This window comes from Pan troglodytes, chromosome 2 (genome assembly GCF_028858775.2).
Source record: "Pan troglodytes isolate AG18354 chromosome 2, NHGRI_mPanTro3-v2.0_pri, whole genome shotgun sequence".
NCBI classification, from domain to species: Eukaryota; Metazoa; Chordata; class Mammalia; order Primates; family Hominidae; genus Pan; species Pan troglodytes.
The window spans coordinates 3632282-3653056 of record NC_086015.1 but is presented as its reverse complement, the minus strand read 5'-3'; the positions used below and the strand labels follow the sequence as shown (position 1 = coordinate 3653056).

The 20775-nt window shown below is 35.5% G+C and overlaps 1 protein-coding gene across 1 annotated transcript in view; it reads left to right on the top strand.

Annotated features, from left to right (window-relative positions):
- LOC129143462 (MAM and LDL-receptor class A domain-containing protein 1-like) overlaps positions 1–19590 on the top strand; it is a 34389-nt gene extending 14799 nt beyond the window's left edge. The window contains exons 3-5 of the mRNA XM_054680338.1: positions 42–139; positions 9162–9335; positions 18480–19590. Coding sequence (XP_054536313.1) covers positions 42–139; positions 9162–9335; positions 18480–18695 — 488 coding nt within the window. The 3' untranslated portion in view covers positions 18696–19590. The remainder of the gene's footprint in view (positions 1–41; positions 140–9161; positions 9336–18479) is intronic.
- Positions 19591–20775: the final 1185 nt, after the last annotated feature.

The following is a 20775-nucleotide window of genomic DNA, read 5'->3' as shown; positions in this document are numbered from 1 at the left end:
AGAGAACTTGCATCCATATGACTTTCCCTTTGTTTTTGCAGGATCGTTTATTTATTTGGAGGCACAGCGCTCCCCCGGGGTGGCCAAGCTTGGAAGTCCTGTTCTTACAAAATTGCTCACTGCCTCTACCCCATGTCAGGTAATCAACTGTTCTGAATTTCCACTGGCCATTCTGTGGTTGTAAATCGCTGAGCTTGGGTTACTCTGCTAGTAAATGCCTGCCATGTTTTACTAGCACTTTAATAATGAATTAAGAGATTTACATGCGCTATTTCAACACAAAATGCTATGTCCTTCTAGAAGACCATTTGTAACACATAACTGGCACCATTCTTTTGAGGGCTATTAAAGCTTTCTGTTATTTTATATTCTTTTCACACAGTCATTTCAATAATCTAAAGCTGTGGATACGTGTTGCCAAAATTTTTGGCCAACAATGTACATTGAGAAAAATAAAGTCAGTTAAATAAGTGTTTGTTGAAAGAAAGACAAATGGAAATGATTATATTTACTGAAATTTGAGTTTTTAAAATGAGTCCTCTGGTGCCAGGCAAACACAAACTAAGGAGTGAAATACCCATTTTATTTCAGCAGCATAGTAGAGAGGTTGGACTAGTTAGACTTGGTTCAAGTCTCTTTTGCCACTTTCTAACTGTGGCTCAGACAAATTGTATATTCCTTTTGAGACTCAGTGTCTACACCAGAAACATACATGATTGTATGGATTAAATGTCAGCGTTTACATTGGAAGCATACACGATTATATGGAATAATGTCAAGGATTAAAATGTGATTAAATAAAGCACCTGGCAAAATATTTGGTACATAGTAGGTAAACAATGTTTGTACCAAACATTGGTATATATGTACCAAATATAATGTTAATTCAGTAAACATAATTCCTTTGCTTTCCATAAAAGTAACACCTAAATCAGAGGTCTGTATTCAGCTTGTCTTATTTTCAGTCCTTTTGAGAGCTCCAACAAGCCTCTCGGCCCTTAGGATTTCAGCTAATTTTTTCGTCTTTACTTATCAGAAAATAATGAAGAGATCAATAGTGCCACACAGTAAATTCATTGCCTGTAAGTGTAGTGTTAGAGCAGTTTACTTGGGCATTCCTGGTGATAAATGACATATTATTCCGAGGTATAAACCTAATTATACCTTCAGTTTGGTATAAGTCTAAGTGGGAGTGCCCTGAGTTCTTAATAGTGGTGTCCATAGATACTTTCTTTTAAAGTCCTAAAGATACTTTCTTTTCCTTTCTTTTGTTTTTTTTCTTCTCATTTCTTTGTGAGAATAAGAATTAAAGCAAATGCCTGGTCTCCATTTCCATTTTATCCAAATGCCTTTTACCCATTCCCACCTCTTTATTTTAATTAAATCCTATAAGATAGACAGAAAAAGAGAAAGATAGATATAGAGTGTTTTTTTTTTTTTTTGAGGGGAAACTCCAGAAGCACTTCTTCTTTGAAAGTACAAGCTAACTTAGATATAATTCAAGGTCATGCATTAAAGTGATGAGATCACAAATGTTAGATATATAGAAAAAATTGAATGTAAAGGAATATGATGTGTTAATTCTGCCTGCTTTACAGAAATTTGAAGATATTAAGAGTGTATTAGAAATTCCTATGACTCACCTAGAGTCACTGAGAAATCATATGCATGTATATGATTTTAAAATGTAATCTACCTTTCCCATCATTGTATGCTTCCCGATAGCCATTGATTTGTGGTCACTGGGATTGAGTTTCAGTTTATCATTGTTTCCACTTGAGGACACTTAATTTTTGCTTAAATTGGTAACTTAGTTGGGGTTGGGGTGTTATTTAGGTGGGGTCTCAGTGAAAATGCTGTCATGGACATTTTGGGTGCTTGGTAGTTTATCTCAAAACCAAGGCTTCGATCTCTAAAGGCTATGGATACTGACTTAATGGTTTGCCTTGGTTTTTGAAAAACTGAGACTGTTTCAAGGCGCCACTGCAGACTGCCAGAATAGATATTTGTTTTTCACGCTTTTCTCTATGTGCTTGAATTTTAGGAGTCTTTGAGTTAGCAGGAAGGATATTTGAGTTACTTTGTAATGCTTTCCAGTTTAGGAAGTAGGAGTAGACTGTAGGAGAATGTTATTGATAGTCTGAGATACACATAGCTAAGGTTCTCAGGATTTTTCTAAGACTATAATATGAATTTTTTAAATAAGTTTGTGGCAATATGTGATATTTTCTTTTTCTTTCTTTCTTCTTTTTTTTTTTTTTTTTCCTGAGACAGAGTCTCACTCTGTCGCCCAGGCTGGAGTGCAGTGGCGCAATCTGGGCTCACTGCAAGCTCCTGCCTCAGCCTCCTGAGTAGCTGGGACTACAGGTGCCCACCACCACTCCTGGCTAATTTTTTGTATTTTTAGTAGAGTCGGGGTTTCACCATGTTAGCCAGGATGGTCTCGATCTCCTGACCTCGTGATTCACCCGCCTTGGCCTCCCAATGTGCTGGGATTACAGGCGTGAGCCACCGCACCCGGTCGATATTTTCTTACATAAAAGTTACAGAATAAGCAAACAAAACAAATTCTTACCTTCTTGGGTAACTGGAAAATCTAGTCAATCCTCTGAATTGGAACGTATTAATAATAGTGCTTTCATGGAACCAATGTTCTTCATTATAAGGTAGTAGAGTCAAGCAGTGAGATAACCAGTGTGGGGTACTTTGATATGATTAAAGCCTTCATTTTCTGAAATTATATGTTTTTTTTTTCCTACATAATCCTAGCAGACTAATACAGTTAAGAATTTTTTCTTTTTTTGAAAGGAATTTAAAGCAACTTGAGCTTTCTCGTGAGTTGCCATTTCTAACAGCACGATTTTAGAGCCATTTTGCATGGATTACCTTGTACTTTATATGTGGCCAACACATGCCATCAGCATGGACAATTGTTCTTGCAGCTAATCATTGTTCAAGATGCGGACTTTAATTTATGCTTCAAAAGTCCTTTCAGCCACCAGTGGAAAATTGGCATTTTTCTTTGAAATACAAGATAGGACAAACAGAACACGAGGGAGCCCAAAGCTATTCTATCTTACTGCTGTTGAAATGCTGTTACTGTTTACAATTAACTAGGAAATGTAAAGTATGAAGGGGATTAATGTGGGTACTAATATTTTCTGAGTTTTCATATTTGAGTTACTGTGTAAGTAACATAATCTCTTACTTTTAGGACTTCACAATTAAATACAGGAAGATGGATAATATGAAGCTTTTGCTTTCAAAGTTAGTTTGTATGTTCATCTATTGATCTTTTGTTTTTAATTCTCCAACTTGTTTTGCAAGTACATTAATATTCCTTCAGTAAAAGATAATTCATAGATTGTTTTACAAATATGAATGAGAAAGTCAGGACAAAGGTAGTTGAAACCAGAGATAGGTTGGATCCCAAAGTAAAGTTTATGAGGGCCAGCCTACACATTTGAGTCTGCCAATGCAGAGAGGGCCACATGTGGTTCAGATTCAAGGAAGTAAAGAGAAATAAACAAAACTGAAAATAGTTCTTCTGAGACTTCTCCCGAGTGCTTGCTATATTACCAAAGTAAACATTATACCTACGATTCAACACATATATATTGCTTATCTACTGTGTGTTGATCACAGTCCTCGATGCAGGGAATATAATGACAACAACCTAAACACATGCTTGCTCTAACAAAATGTTGTTTAGTGGGGGATACTGACAGCAATTCAGTGTAAAATGCTGCAAACTACAAGAGGGTGAGTCCGGTATAATAATAACACTCTACAAATCTCTCTCAAAGAGTTTTAAAAGGCCATGTCTTACAATGTCCCCAAAGTAGGACAATGAACTGGAGTCAAAGAACAATTTAGAAAAAAAGTAATTTTGGATCATGTCCTGCAATGGTGCAGTTGTGCTCTATTCCCTGGTCATTGTGTTTAATCCAAAAATCAATGTTAGAATAGCTGATGGATTCTAGAGGAAGCAACAGTCTACAGAGGAAAGGGCGAGCAGGTGCTCTCTCCAATCTGTATATCAAAGCACATAAAGATTAATCATTTAAACGGGAAAAACAGATTCTGTTTTATTGAAGATTCTAAACCTCAACATAAGCTTGTTCAGGAAAAGAATGCCCGGGAAAAAGCATAACTGACTAGGAGCCATAAAAATCACTATGGTAATGGTGAGGGATGTGTGTGTGTGTCTGTGTGTTTATGTATGTGATGAATGATCCCCTCTTTCAATATATACTTATTCCCAGCTGAATTTTGAGGAGCTATAGATATCTTAGCTTGTTTTTTTTCTTTTCTCCCATTTATTTATTTTGCTTTTTTGGCTATTCTTGTCCTTCTGTATCTTCGTATTCTAGATCTTATAAAGGTGCAGCAAGTGTGGCAATAAGCAGACTGAGGAAGGCATAAAGGGTCTGATGTGAAGCAGAGAAGGCAGAGGTGGCTGAGGGTTTGGAGTAAAATCGAGAATGGCCATGAAGATCTGACCAAGGAGCTCTGAGATTGAGAAGGAATTAGAACAAAGTCCATAGGGAAGTTGAGAAAATTGGCAGGAAATTTGAAGAGGAGGGTTTCAACAGGAGATGATCAAAATTAAAAAAAAAGAAAGAAAGAAAACAGAAAAATAAGGGAGAATTCATTTTGAACCTCTGAATCATGATCTTGGGTGTCCCAGACTGAAGTATCAGAGAGCCCAAGGTCCCAGAGGCACTGTACAGACACGAGAGCCAATGGAACTTAGACTATCACCCCCTCTCCAGCTTAGGTACTCATCCATATGCAGTAACTGGTGTAAATCACCAGATGTTCTTTCCTTTGGTAGTAAAATATATGATTTAATGTATACATATATATTTTTTAAAAATAGAAATAATTTAAAATCATAAGGATACAATTAAAAATGAAATAATTGGAGCTTCCATTTTTATCTTCAATATTCAGAAAGAACTGTTTGTTGGAAACTTTTTTAACCACATGAAATTCTCTTGAATGCAGTGATTCAAAGTCTTGAATAGTCATACTATATATAAAATCTGCCTTAGTGGAGACCCAATAAAAATAAAAGCAAGCCCTTTTTATTAACATTTTACTTAACTTGTTTTGAATGAAGCAGGCATGCATCAAGAACATTTCCTTTAAAAATGATCAAGTAGTAAATAAAATTTGAATGTTTGGTGTAATTTTCACTTACATGCTTTGCAGACCTGTTTCATGCAACATTCTGGGATGATGGACAATGTTCCCTATGTTAAGTATAGTAGCTACTAGCTACATAGAGCTATTGAGCATTTAAAACAACTGAGAGGCCGGGCGCAGTGGCTCTGGCCTGTAATCCCAGCACTTTGGGAGGCTGAGGCAGGCGGATCACAAGGTCAGGAGATCGAGATCATCCTGGCCAACATGGTAAAACCCCATCGCTACTAAAAATACAAAAATTAGCTGGGTGTGGTGGCACGTGCCTGTAGTCCCAGCTACTCTGGAGGCTGAGGCAGGAGAATCACTTGAACCCAGGAAGTGGAGGCTGCAGTGAGCCGTGATCACGCCACTGCACTCCAGCCTGGGCAACAGAGTGAAACTCTGTCTCAAGAACAACAACAACAAGAACAAAACCATAACTGAGAAAATGAATTTTTCACTTTGTTTAATTTTAATTAATTTCAATTTAACAGCCACACTATTTTCACAATTTTGTAGTTATGCTCATTATAATTAAATGTTCATTTTCTTTTGCCACTCTTCCTCCAAAAGACTCAAAGGTCCCTAAGGACCTGTAATGCCTTATACATTTTTTTGACATAGAATAGATTATCTTTCTTCCTCTCTTTCCTCTCTCTCTCTCTCTGTTACTTTCTCTATATATATTTCTGAATGTTTATAAGCATTTACTGACAGTCTTCTCATTTCTTTCTTCTTTTTTTAATGCAATTAACTGAATACTTAGAAAATACAAATTACTATAATAAGTTCTGTGAGGAATTTATGACACGTTTCATGATTTGGAGTTTAAGGTTTAGTGTTCTGCTACTGGCATGTACGAGGTTGAGAGGCACAGAGTTTCCATACTTGAGTACTACTTATGTGAAGTCACAGCTTGTATCAATAACTTAAAATTGATCATTAGAGAAATTCAAATCAAAACCACAATGAGATATCATCTCACACCAGTCAGAATGGCCATTATTAAAATGTCAAAAAATAACATGCCGGCAAGGTTGTGGAGAAAAAGTATGCTTATACACTGTTGATAGGAGTGTAGATTAGTTCAACCATTGCAGAAAGCAGTATGGCAACTCCGCAAAGAGCTAAAAGCAGAGCTACTATTCCACCCAGCAATCCCATTACTGGGTACATATACCTACAGTACTAGAAATTTTTCTACTCTAGGTCAGGTGCAGTGGCTCATGCCTGTAATCCCAGTACTTTGGGCAGCTGAGGTGGGTGGAGTGCTTGAGTCCAGGAGTTTAAGACCAGTCTGGGTAACATGGTGAAACCCTCATCTCTACTAAAAATTAAAAAAAAATTAGCTGGTTGTGGTGGTGCAATCCTGTAGTCCCAATTACTGAGAAGGCTGAGGTGGGAGAATTACCTGAGCTCAGGAGTTTGAGGCTGCAGTGAGCCGTGATCATGCCACTGCACTCCAGCCTGAACAACTGGAGTGAAACCCTGTCTAAAAAAAAGAAGAAAAAAAAAAGACATCATTCTATCATAAAGATACATTCACATGTAAGTGAATGGTCATTGCAGCGCTATTTACGATAGCAAGGATATGGAATCAACCTAGATGCACATCAATGACAGATTGGATAAAGAAAGAGTGGTACATATGTACTGCGGAATATGCAGCCATAAAAAAAGAACAAGATCATGTCTTTTGTGGGAACATGGATGGAGCTGGAGGCCATTATCCTTAGCAAACTAACACAGGAAAAGGAAACCAAATACCGCATGTTCTCACTTACAAGTTGGGAGCTAAATAATAAAAACAATGAACACAAAGAAGGAAACAACAGACACGGGGGTCTACTTTAGGGGGGAGGGTGGAGGAGGGAGAGGAGCAGAAAAGATAACTATTGGGTACAATGCTTAGTACCTGGGTGACGAAATAATCTGTACAAGTCCCCGTGACACGTGTTTGCCTATGTAACAAATCTTCACATGTACCCCAAACCTAAAATAAAAGTAAAAAGGAAAAACAATGAATTAAAAAAATTTGTGGGCTGTATCAATAACTTTTGTTCAGTGATTTCACCCTCAAAAATTCAAAAGATAATGGAACATTCCTTGGTATTTAATAACTTAAGAATTTAAGTCTGCATAATGCAAATTCTATAAAAAAAGTAAATTAAATATAAGTTCTGAGCTCTTATCCCATTGACTATGGATCCCGTTGGCATTTATACTTAATACACTATTAAAATAACTTCACACTGGTGATGTACTGAGTGACAGTTTGACAGCTCAAAATTCTGATGGGACATGCACATCTCTTGTACAACTAGGTTTAAAGCTCTGTTTTGCATATTTACAAGCTTGGGACACAGTGAAACTTACAGCAGGGATCTAAAATGTAATCGCAGTTGAGAAACATGAATCCTCTCTTTCCATGGAATTTAATTAAACATTTCCATTATTTTTGTTTCTAACTCACCTGTCAAGGTGTGAATTAAGGTAAGCACAGTAATAAAATCTGAAATGAAATAAACAATCAGAATTTTTAAATCAGGTGGTCACAATTAAGTAGACATTGATAAAAATGTGTACCAAATAGATGCTTGGTGTTTTAAAATGAACAATTTTTTTTAAAAAAGCATTTAAAACATTTTTTTTGGTCAACATTCATCACTGGAATTGGGTCCCAACAGTGAAATACATGGCTTGCCTATATATACACTAGTATCTGTCCATGTATCAGTATAAAAGCACAATGATGAATGGGAAAACATTTTTAAAAAAGAATTTAAAATATAATGAACCTGAAAAAATGTCACTGAATCTAAAGAGAAGTATTCCACTTTTGTGGGACCTCATCTTTAAATGTTGGGTTTTTCTTTAAAACATACAGCCTTAGGACCTGTTATATGATAATGAGAAGAAGCAAAAAAATTTGACTGCAGCGTACCTGAATTTGTTTTAATGGAGGTTTTGTGGGCATATTTTACAGAATGAATCATCCAGACAACATTGAGGGAATTAATTTTTGCCTCACACAGCTCCAGGTACTTAGAAAGTGGTCAGTAAATATTGGTTGAATCAATAACAGTATGCAATTTCATGTTAGGGCTACTGCTATCAGCACCTGGCATAATCCTCTCTATTCTCTTCACTATGTAGTTAAGCCATCAAACCTTTAGATTGTGTCATTATTGATGGTGAATAGGAAGTGAAATGATTAAGCCTCCCTACCCTCAAAGAATGTTGTCTTACTTGGCTCAATTATTGATGAACAGTATCCTGTGAGCTTCCCCGTTATTTGTTAATGCTACCACAGCGACTAAATTGATATAAAGTATTAATTACAGTTTTTAAAATTAACCTAAGAAAATAATTTTTAAGGAAAGTTTTTCTTGTTTGAAACATCAAGTTTGTATAGTAATACTTGATTTTGTAACGTTGAGTCTCAACGTGTACCTCTCATATTTGTAAGAAGCCAGAGAGAAGGATTCTGGAAACTTCCATGGAAACAGTGGTACTGCCCATGACTGGGTTACACATCTGGGGGTAAGGAGAATTGAGAAGATTATATTTAACACAGAAGTTGTTTGGAATATATATATATAGTTGTTGTTGTTGTTGTTTGTTGTTGTTGTTTTGTTTTGTTTTGTTTTTTGAGATGGAGTCTCGCTCCTGTTGCCCAGGCTGGAGTGCAATGGCGTGATCTCAGCTCACTGCAACCTCCCCGCCTTCTGGGTTCAAGCGATTCTTCTACCTCAGCCTTCCGAATAGCTGGGATTACACGCATGCACTACCACACCCGGCTAATTTTTTTGTATTATTAGTAGAGATGGTGTTTCATGCCTGTAATCCCAGCACTTTGGGAGGCCGAGGCAGGCAGATCACCTGAGGTCAGGAATATTTCAAATTATAGGGAAAACTACCAGAGACAGGTCAATGGAATATTTATATCATTGAAAACATGTTTTCAACAGGTGCAGTTTTGGTATCATTTGTCTCAACATTCAAATCTCTCAGTTTTTACAAGAACGTCTCTAGATGGAAACTTGCAAAAGCAAGGCAAAATAATCAGATTCTCCGAATCTCAGTGGAGCCACGCAAAAATTGATCTCATTGCAGAAGCGGGAGAATCTACTCTACCTTTTCAGGTAAGCACATACGAAATTAATACAACTCAACAGAAGACACTTATTTAATGCTAATCCTTTCAGATAACAATGTAACACACATAGCTCATACCTTTTCAGGTGAGCACATATGAAATTAATACAATGCAACAGAAGACACTTATTTAATGCTAATCCTTTCAGATAACAAAATAACACACGCAGCTCATGAATTTATTCAACATTAATGAAGCAAACACATTCAGAGATCAAACACATGATCTGTGATGAGTAGAGAGGTTGTTTTGACTATGCACTTAAGACATGTGTAGAATAGTAGCAAAAATGGAGATAAGAAATGAATAAGATGGCAGAGAGAAGAGTAACTTAAAATCATTTCTAAGTGAAGACATTGGATTATATGATGTAGTGAAAAAAAGTCTGACGTGGGCTGTAATATTTTAATCCTATTGCCTCACTTTCTGCTGCCTGGTAACATTGAGAATGTTATCCACCTTTGGGAACTGGAGGACATTATACAAAGTGAAATAAGCCAGGCACAGAAGGACAAATATGGCAGGTTCTCACTCATGTGTGGGAACTAAAAAGTTGATCTCATGGAGGTAGAGAGGAGAATGGTGGTTACTAGAGGCTGAGAAAGGTGGGGAGGAGGAGGTTAGGAAGGGAGGTTTGTTAATGGTTAAAAAATGTAGTTAGTTAGATAGAAGAAATAAGCTGTAGTGTTTGATAGCACAGTAGGGCAATTATAACAAGTTATTGTGTATTTCAAAATATTTAGGGGATAAGATTTGGAGCGTTCCCAACACAAAGAAATGAGAAGTGTGTGAGGAGATGGTATCCTAATTACCTTTATTTGATAGTGACACATTATATGCATGTATCAAAATATCACATTTACCCCATAAATATGTACAACTACTATGTATTAATAAAATATAATAATAAAAGAAGGCAATTGTATCTTGTCAAATGGGTGTTCTAATTTCTACCTTCCTGTATATAAGTCTTCTGGATGACATTTGAAAAGAGCTATTTTGGAAACTAGATTGGATGGAGTGGAATATGGTGGAAAGCACACTGTTTTGGAGTCAGTGGTCTGAGTTTTAGTCTCTGCTCTGCTCATTGGTTGCTAAGTGACTGTGTAAATATTGTCTTTGTGCATCAAATTTCCTAATGTGTGAAAACCAGTGATGATAAAAGCAATACTCTAGGGGAGTCTGAATATTAAAGATAATATAGCTAAAATGGCAGCCATGAACGTGGGCTCTGGAAACTTGGGTTCAAGTTAAAGGGTTGGGGTTGGTGGTTCATGCCTGTAATCCCAGCGCTTTGGGAGGCTGAGGCGGGTGGATCACAAGATCAGGAGATCGAGACCATCCTGAGTAACACGGTGAAACCCCAACTCTACAAAAAATACAAAAAATTAGCCGGGCATGGTGGCACATGCTTGTAGTCCCAGCTACTCTGGAGGCTGAGGCAGGAGAAGCACTTGAACCTGGGAGGTGGAAGTTGCAGTGAGCCGACATGGTGCCACTGCACTGCAGCCTGGGCAACAGAGTGAGACTCTATCTTAAAAAAACAAAAACAAAAAAGTGTATGATTATAGGGAAGTTACCAAAGCCCTCTATGCCTCTTTCATTAGTGGGGTGTGAGGATAATAGTTGCGGATTTAAGGTCATCTCATCCTCATTTCTGAACAAATTGAGATAAATATAGAGGTTAAACAGGTAGAGAATACATATTTTGGAGCAGATGGCTTTAGAATGTAGAGTCACTTATTTAAAATAATGCTTGATCTTAGAATAAATAGAATTACCCAGAGGACAATTGACTGTGCTGGAGAAATATAGAGCTCATACTCTAGGCGAAGTCTCTTACCTTTAGCCAGAGATAATATCAGTGTGCATGCCTCCCGAGGACAGGCTGGCTCCCAATAGTGGGTGTTGAATGGGAGAAGAGGATGAATCGAGCTCCCCCAGGTTACTCTTCTAACTTCACAGTCAGGTAAATCTTCCTCCTCCCACGGAGTGAGGGGTAAGTAACAGCAATGTTACTACAGTGAACCACCTCCCCATGAAAGCAGGAAGACTAGGGCATAAGCATCAACTGTAATCAATTACTGTTCTCTACTTTATACAGTTATTGTGAGGATTATATGGTGTATACTTGTAAAGCACATGGAAGCAAATCTGGCACAAACACAGAATTCAGCTGTTTTTATTGCTGTAGTTATTCCTTGGATATTGTCTGGAAATAGTAGACACTCAATAAATCTTAGTGTTCTCTGTTTTATAAAGGGAATTCCCGCTTGATCAGAACTCTAGGCTTGATCATTAAAGGCTTCTTTACTCAGTGAAGGTCCCCAACGTCCCTTCTCAAAGATCAATTTATTCTATTCTCATATTTAATGGACAAAGACATCATGAATACTAGCAGCTCTTAATTGGGAAGCATTTGACACAAAGGCTGGTCATGGAATCATTTTGGTGTCAATCTCCATTGCAAGGAGCAGGGCAATGAAATCAGAACAATTTGATCTTTTGCCTCCTGCATTTATATTCTATAGAAAAATGTTTTCATTCGGTTTGCTTTTAGTTAGAATGAAACTCACCAAGAAGATCGTTCAGAGTTTGTCATTAATTGACATATTGAGAAGAAAATAGAATGTCCTTTCTAGTAGTAAGTAATTTAGAAATATGAGTTGAAACACATGCCATTTCTGTCTACAGCTGGAAGCTCTCATGGACCCATCAGCATTACTGAAGAGTTTCAGTGAATGCAATTTTTGTTTTCTCTTTAATGTTCTACTTTTTGGATATAGTAATGGTTTTGCTTTGCAGTGCAAATGGAGACTATCCCTTATTATCTGGGGACATATTAACTAGTTTGTAGATGGGCAGTTGTTTGGTTAGATTCTGTGATTTGGCTGCAATGGATGTGTGAGGGTTTCTAACCCAGCCCTGCTCCTCCCTCTCCCTTCATCCCCCTGCTGGTGGCTCAGCACCTTGTGTTGCTTTTTCTCTCCAATCAGCCTCAATGCTGAGTTCTTTCGAGGCCTCGGCCATATTGAATTCACCCCAGAGAAGCTAAGACTTTTCCTCTGTGCCTCCCCACTTAATCTGCCTATGAGTTGGCTACAGCACACATTTATTTTGGAAACTACAGATGAGTAAAAGAAAAATAAGAAAAAAACATCCCCTCACATTTCACTCTCAAGAAGCCCATGACAGCCCTATAATATCCAATCAGCAATTTAGAAAATTAAGTTTGGAAAGCAATAAGCTTTTTAAAAATGAGTTTAGAGGCAAAACCCAAGCTGCCCTGAACCACTGTGAGGCCTTTAGGCAGCTGATTTCATGATAGGTTTGATTAAACAGTGCTGCCCCCAATCTCCCAGAGGGTGTCATGTAATAAACACTCTCGGTGTTATGTTACCATTCTCAGCTCTGAGCTATTCACATTTCAAAACTCATCTGGCCCCAAAGACTTTAGATAAGGAACTGTGGACTTGCATTGATGTTCTGCTGTGAATCAGTCTGGATTTTATACATACACAATATATAAAAATAGATACACTTGCACAGATACATACATGGTAATATTTAATCCATGAGTATTGCATATATTTACTATTAAATATTTCTAACTAGTAGTTAAAACAGAGAGAAACAAATACCTAAATACAGCTCAGGATTAACTATTGTTAACATTTTGTTTGCTTATAATGTTAAAGTTTGTTTGCTTATGAAGATGCAACTTTTGTCTTCCTTGTATCTCTCTCCATCCCATTTCTTATCCTCTGCAGAAAAAAAAAGATGCTAATATTATGCTGGCTTTAACCTGATTTCTCTGAGTGTATTTTTAAAGATATGAAAATATACATGAGGATTCTAGCTAGGTACAGTTCTACTTTGTTCTTTTATCGACAACAAATGAAAAAGATATTTTACCTACAAATAGTTAATCTAGCTTTTTAAATATTCAAATATTTAAAGTTTGTCTTCTTGGATATAGGCTAGGATTTAAGATTAGTAGCCTGAATCATTTAAGGGTGACCTTAGTCATTGTCTAGCTTTCAGTTCCACGTGACTAAGCTCTGAACATATTTATACAGTACAGTGTAATCCAGTCCAAATATTGGAAAGAAGAAAGACATCAAATCACGTGACCTCTGTGTTCCCTTTTAGCCATGAAATTCTGATTCAGTGTGGTTCTTTTGATGTCAATTGTAGACAGTATAACAGAATACAGATTGCTTTCGGTTTCATAGCAAATAAGCACCCCTAGTTAGGTAGGGCATTTGCTCTTCCTGCTGGCAAAGAATTAGGTTTACTGTTTTCTCTGTAAGAACAGCAAATTAATGACATTTCAATATTCCCTCTATTTCTTGTGAGAGTTTATTGGAAAAATTTAGGTCAAAGAGTTAATAGTATTTTTCAAATCTGTTTTAACTTGGCCTGCTCACTTGCTATGTTCAGCTTTTCACACAAATAGATTCTTTTAATATTTCTTTTCCCCCCAACTGTTGTGCTGTTTTAGTATATCAAGGTGGCACTTTTTCTGAGTAGTCCATTGATTTCAAGTTGCTCTACTTTCTTCGAGCTTCCCATTAAAATGTAATTGTATCATATTTTAGATTTCATTTTGAAATGAACCTTTTGTGAAATTTCACACAATGATGGATACCATGTTCTCTCTTTATCGGAGTCAATGATATAAATCAATAACAATTTCCTGACATTATTTGACGATTCAGTGAAGGGTAAGATTCATAACACAAAAGTAAAAGGTGATCGAGTCTCCGTAAAGTTGCTGTGTCCTTGGCCTGCTTAATCTAGAGCTGCATGAAATCTTGTTTCTCCAGACAGCCCTATTCTGCAGCATCCACTAAAGCCCAGTTATCTCTTTATTTCATTAGAGAGATGCAGGATAGTATAATCATTAATGGCTCAGCTTACATATTTTTCTTACTTGATATGTGACATTCAAGCAATTACTTCTATTCTCTAATCTTCTGTTTCTTTCACCTTAAAATAAGATGAAAATAGCATCTTCTTCACAGGATTAAAACAAGTGAATGTGACTGGCATATAGTAAGTGCTAAATAAAAGGTGGCTGCTGCTCTTATTATTGATACCATCATAATTCTTCAAAAATTAATATATTCCTACTACTCTCTACTCCTTCTTACTATATCTCTATTTTCTCTTGGATTCATATTCATTTTTCGCTCCTGTTATTTTTTTTGAAAACAAGATTTCTATGTTAATTGCGTATTTGTCTGGAAAAGCACCTGAGTTTTACACTTGTAAAAAGTAATCACTTGATTATGAACATTTATGAATTTTTGTGGCTCCTAAAAGCAAGAAATTATTTTGTTCATAGAAGGAATAATGTAATTGAATAAAACAAAAATCAACAAGATCCCAAAAAATAGTTTTAGAAGAGTGAGTCATCTAATTCAATTTAAAATGTAAATTATTCAATTACCTTGAGAATCTTATCAAATGAGGTTTTCACTCTTCCTCCATCTGTGGTTGAAACAGCTCTTCTGAGTGACCTCTTTCTCACTTATTGATTACCAATTGATGCTGACTGTAGTTCCGAAAGGGAATTGGTCACAACATTTTATATATATATATATATATATATATATATATATATATATATGTATATGTATACACACACACATATATATACACACACACATATATATGTGTCTATGTGTGTATATAAATACACACATATATATGTCTATGTGTGTATATATACACACATATATATGTGTGTATGTGTGTGTATATATACGTATATACACGTATATACGTATATATACGTGTATATACGTATATATATCATATATACATATATGTGTATATATATCAGTTTGGTTATATATACATATATACACATATATACACATATATATACGTATATACAAGTATATACGTATATATATATGATATATATCATAATATATGATATATACATATATGTGATATATATATCATATAATATATGTATATTTACACATATATGGATATATATATCATATATCCATATATGTGTATATATATCAGTTTGGTTATGTATATACATATATACACATATATACACATACATATATATACATATATACACATATATACATATATATACATATATATGTATATGTATATGTGTATATCAGTTTGGTTAAAACCAGCAATAAAAAATAGGAACAGCCAAGGTGATTTTGAAACCATGAGATGGTCATTATTTACAGGTGTAACAGACATTTTTTGAAGGAAGTAATTGCTTGTATTTTAAAATTCGTATGATTTTAATTAATGGTAGAATTACAATTTCTAATTGTATAATTATGAATTTAACTATGTAGAAGTCAGCAAGCAAAATATAAATGACCTAATATTATTTTTATTTGGCTTTTGAAGTTGGATTTATCCTTCCATTTTAATATGAATATCTAAAGGAACCTGGTGGGTCCCTTCAGGTAAAATAATGTAACCACATTTTAAAGACTACCTCAGGATTTTACTTCACCTCATCCCAGGGCCCACCCATTCCATTCAAATAATGTGAGCGTGTACCTCTTTAGGAGCATAGAGAAGTGCCTCAAACTGTTGTTTTTTTTTTCTCCAGTTTTCTCTGAGTAGCACAGACCTTCAAATATGATGGTCAACAAATGCTTGTCTAATGAGTCTGAAGAATTAAACATCTATTTTAATTGACATCAATGCAAGATGCATTATAATAATGAATATAGAAAAACTCTTTCAAAAGTTAAGCTGTCCAAAAAAATCACAGTCACTTAATGGTATTAAACACAATATATTTCTAAAGTACAATACTTGTGTATATTTTACCAAGATCCTTCTTCAAAACCTATGTTATTTTCTGCCTCTGGAATGAAGGCTAAATTTCTTAGTTTAAGATTCTACAGAAATCATCTCTAATCAGAATCTTAAAAAAATATTATGCACATCACATTTAAATATCAAAAATTGCAAATAAAGCAACAGTCCCTGCTGACCACCCTCATCACCCACCATAGATTTTATCTTGAGTATCTTTAGATACCAGTTTATTTTTACTTCCAGTCCATTTTCTATTTACTTAATATGTATAAATGTACCACATATACTTGGAAATCTAAACCATTGTATGTTTTCAGCCTAAGTAATATTATACTATAATATTTTTCTGTAACTTAATTTTTTTACTCCAAAACACATGTTGAATTTCTTTCCATAATGACACATGGCGATAGATATTATTTTTAACTGGTATAGTATTTATCACTATTGATTGATTCATTCACATGTAAGTTCTTTCCTGTCATTTGTCATCAAAACCAGCACTGAAATAAACATTCCTGCACAAGCCTTCATGTGTATACCTTTGAGTGTCTCACTAGGATAAATGCCAAGAAATTAACTCAATTTTTATAGTCTATGCAATTTTTCTTTTTAACAAATGCTATTTAGTTTCTCTCCAATTGAGCTGTACCAACTCATGGAATTTTCCTCTCCATCTATTATCTGATTAATTTGTTGTTCTCTTAAAATCTTATACTCCGTTAACACCCATCAACATTTTCTAAACACACCATACACTTTCTTTTCTCTGTGTTTTTGCTGCGATTGCTGCCTCAGTTTCTCGAGGTAAAATGTTTTGCCCAACAAAATTTGGTATCATGGAGGCTTACTATTACTTCTCCACCAAATCTTTTCCCAAACTCTCATTATTGGCAGAAATAATGAAGTGTCTTCTTTGAGTCTCCTAGTATCTTATACTTATTTCTTATACAGCATTTATGATGTAGGGTAGTGAATGTATCATACGAAGTGTAGGAGAGGAAAAGTAATACCATTTCCTCACTCATCACAAGGGACATGGCTGGAACCCCTATAACAAAAGAGAGGTTAAAAAGAAAAAAAATAACACATTTATTAACATTTTATGTGACATAGGGGCCTTCAAAAACAAAGGCCTGAAGACCAGGGAAAACTCTCTATGTTTATGCTTAAGTTCAACAATGAATGGACAATCATGAAGAAATACAAATGGACAGAAAGAATATGATCTCATTGTAAAAACTTGGAAAGAACTCAGCAAAGATCTTTATGGGCCTCTCTGTGTAGTGTTTCTTTCATCCAGGTATAGATAGGGTAGGACACCAGTTAAATGAGGTTCTTATGGCCTATTTTGAGGAGAAGTAAGCCGGATAATTCCTTTATGGCTGGCTCTCACAAAGGAAAGAGAGGGGAAGGCAGAGAGGGACTCCAAGGTGCTATATTTTGGGACAGCATGTTCTGACTCCAAGGTGTTGTATTTTGAGATAGCATGTTCTGAGCCCTGGCACAAGTAAATTTAATGATCCTTGAGATTGGAGACCCTTCTTGATAGGATAGAAATGTACCTTCTGTCTGTGTCCTGGAGTGGTGGTCCACTATGCAGGTTCATAAGATTCCTGGCATAAATTACTTCTTCCTTTCCCTCCTTTCTCTCTCTCTCTCTCTTTTTTTCTTCTTGGAATAACAACATAATATGAGTAATTAACAAGAAAGAAAACAAATTATATCAGTCATTATTCAGCGTTAGAATAAACTAAAATTAAATAGGTGTCTCTGAGTGCTTCAGCATATGAATATTATCAACCACTGTATGTGGTTATTGATGTGTGCTTTACTACAGTGAGTATGTTTCTGTGTATGTATATAATATATATTATGTTTGTATGAATGTATATAATATTTAAATATTTTAATATGGAAATAAATCATTGCCTTCAGCACACTGATTACAAATCAATTCATATCTCAATTAAATTGAGTTGTAAGTCACACAGTTGATTACCCCAAAGAGCTCATTATAAATGCATATGACTTAATGGCTCCAATGAGAAGAGAGCCCTTCACTCGTGATGAATGTTACTACTTTAATTGAAACAAGGTTACCTTTGGCATTAAGGTACATAAGACGCTGTCAAAGCAGTTATGGTTTTATCAATTTAAATTAGGATGTTCTGGTCAGAACAGTTTTCTAAAATTAGATTGGAGAATGGGACAGATGTAAATAGGGTTCCTCTACACAAAGAAATATGATTGTAAGACATTACTTTTGTGATGTGTTTTTAACAGTTTTATCTTTCTGTAATTATAGTTAATTTTGGAAGCTACTGTTTTGTCATCAAATGCTACCGTTGCTCTAGATGACATCAGTGTGTCCCAGAAATGTGAAATTTCCTATAAATCACTACCAAGGACCAGTACACAAAGCAAGTGTAAGTTTTTCCTTGTCGTTGTTGCTGTTTTAAACATTGAATTAAGCTCTTCTCAGTATCAAAATATAAAATGTATTAGAGTCACGAATACCTAATACAGGGTGTGGATTATATCACCTGTTCTTGAAACCTAAAATATATATATATATATATATATATTTTAAAAGGTAAACAACTGGTCTAGTCCTTAGGCCTCTCTTCCAGTAATATGGAAAATATTCTATGCTTGCAGCTGAAATTATTGCATCCAAATATTTTAATTATAAATATTATGAAAAAATTATAATTATTTTGCATATTTTAAATACACTTTTATAAATATTCACTTCTCCATTAATTTTATTCAGAACTTCAAATGAGCATGTAATAATATTCATATTTCAGGATCACCCAGGAGTTCAAAAAAAGCAAAAAGGTTGTGTTTGGGAAAATGATGTAAGGCCAACCAAAATTTAAAACTGGACCTTAAAATTCTGTGTTTCTATTCAAAATTTAATATTTTCAAATCACAGATGGAGTTTGTCTAATTCTTTGACTAAATTTTTTGGAGAGAATATCAATTACAGGCCAGAAATGTTGCCATAAAAATGGATCTCATATAGTCAACTATGTATTTTAAAACCTAATCATTATTTAGATTCTGGGATCATGTACACATTGAAAGAATTTACACTATACCTTCAGTTACTTTCTCTTTCTAGTACTAATTGATGTTTCTCTCTGACCACTCCTACCCTCAGATCTCAATGAATCTGACAATATTAAAAATGTTTTCTGAAAAGTGTCACACTTTATTTTTCTTAATCTGTATCTATGGAAAAGATTTGCATATGAAAATCAGACATACTGTATATTCCTAAGTTATATTTACTTAAACAACATATTTAGTGAGTGCAACAGTTGTATTCTTACAGGAGCTGAATGGACTAATCAAGAAAAATTTGGGTCACATGATTCTGGATTGAGACGATTAAAGAACTTTTAATTAAAGATCCTTTATTAAAGATATTTTTCATTCGAGAGAGTGTATATTTCTGGGTGCTAACTTATATTGGGTTAACGTGTATTTACTTTGTTCAGAATGTGTATCCTGCATGCATAATAGACCATTCTAAGCTCTGCGCATGTGTTCATGCAAGTGTGTGTGTGTGTGTGCATGTGTGAGCGTGTCTGCCTGTGTGTCTGCATATGTGTGTGTGCATGCCTGTGTGTCCGTGTGTGTGCGTGCATGTGTGCATGTGTGTGTGCATGTGCATGCGTGTGTGCATGCTTGTCTGTGCACATGTGTGTATGATTCTGATAGACACCGAGGAGTGCAGAGCAGCAGATTTAATGATTCATTTAAAGATTCATGAGTTTGGCCAGGCGCGGTGGCTCACACCTGCAATCCTAGCACTTTGGGAGGCTGAGCCGGGCGGATCACTGGAGGTCAAGAGTTCAAGACCTGCCTGGCCAACATGGTGAAACCCTGTCTCTATTAAAAATACAAAAAAATTAGCCAGGGCATGGTGGCGGGCACCTGTAGTCCCAGCTACTCGGGAGGCTGAGGCAGGAGAATGGCGTGAACCCAGGAGGCGGAGCTTGCAGTGAGCCGAGATCGCGCCACTGCACTCAAGCCTGGGTGACAGAGCAAGATTCCTCTCAAAAAAAAAAAAAAAAAAAAAAAAAGATTCACGAGTTTTTAAGGGTTAAAGAGGATTACCTTATTTTTGTTGTTTAATTAAAGATTTTCTTTCTCCTAATTAAATACCACATCACCAGAATCATAATAGCTGAAAAGCATTAAAGTTGACATTGAAGAGCATTCTCTTGTAATGTAGTATTTGGAGGTATAGGGGCAGAAAGGTATGACAAAAACCTTTCCTCACCCATCATAAGGGTCACAGCTGACACTCCGAGAATGAAAGACAGTTTAATGAGAGAAAAGCATAACAAATTTGTTTATCAAAGTTTTACTTGACACAGGAGCCTTCAGAAATGAAGATGCAAAGACCCAGAGAAAAGCATGTGCTTTATTTTATTTTTTCGTTTTTATTTGTTTTTCAGCCCCTTTTCCTATTTAGAAAACTGTGTATTTTTCTGCTTAGTTTTGGTGAAGAACAAACAGCCATTTTGAAATGTGATCGGACAAAAGGGTATGATCCAATGGTAACAGACTGAGCAGGGAAACTTAGC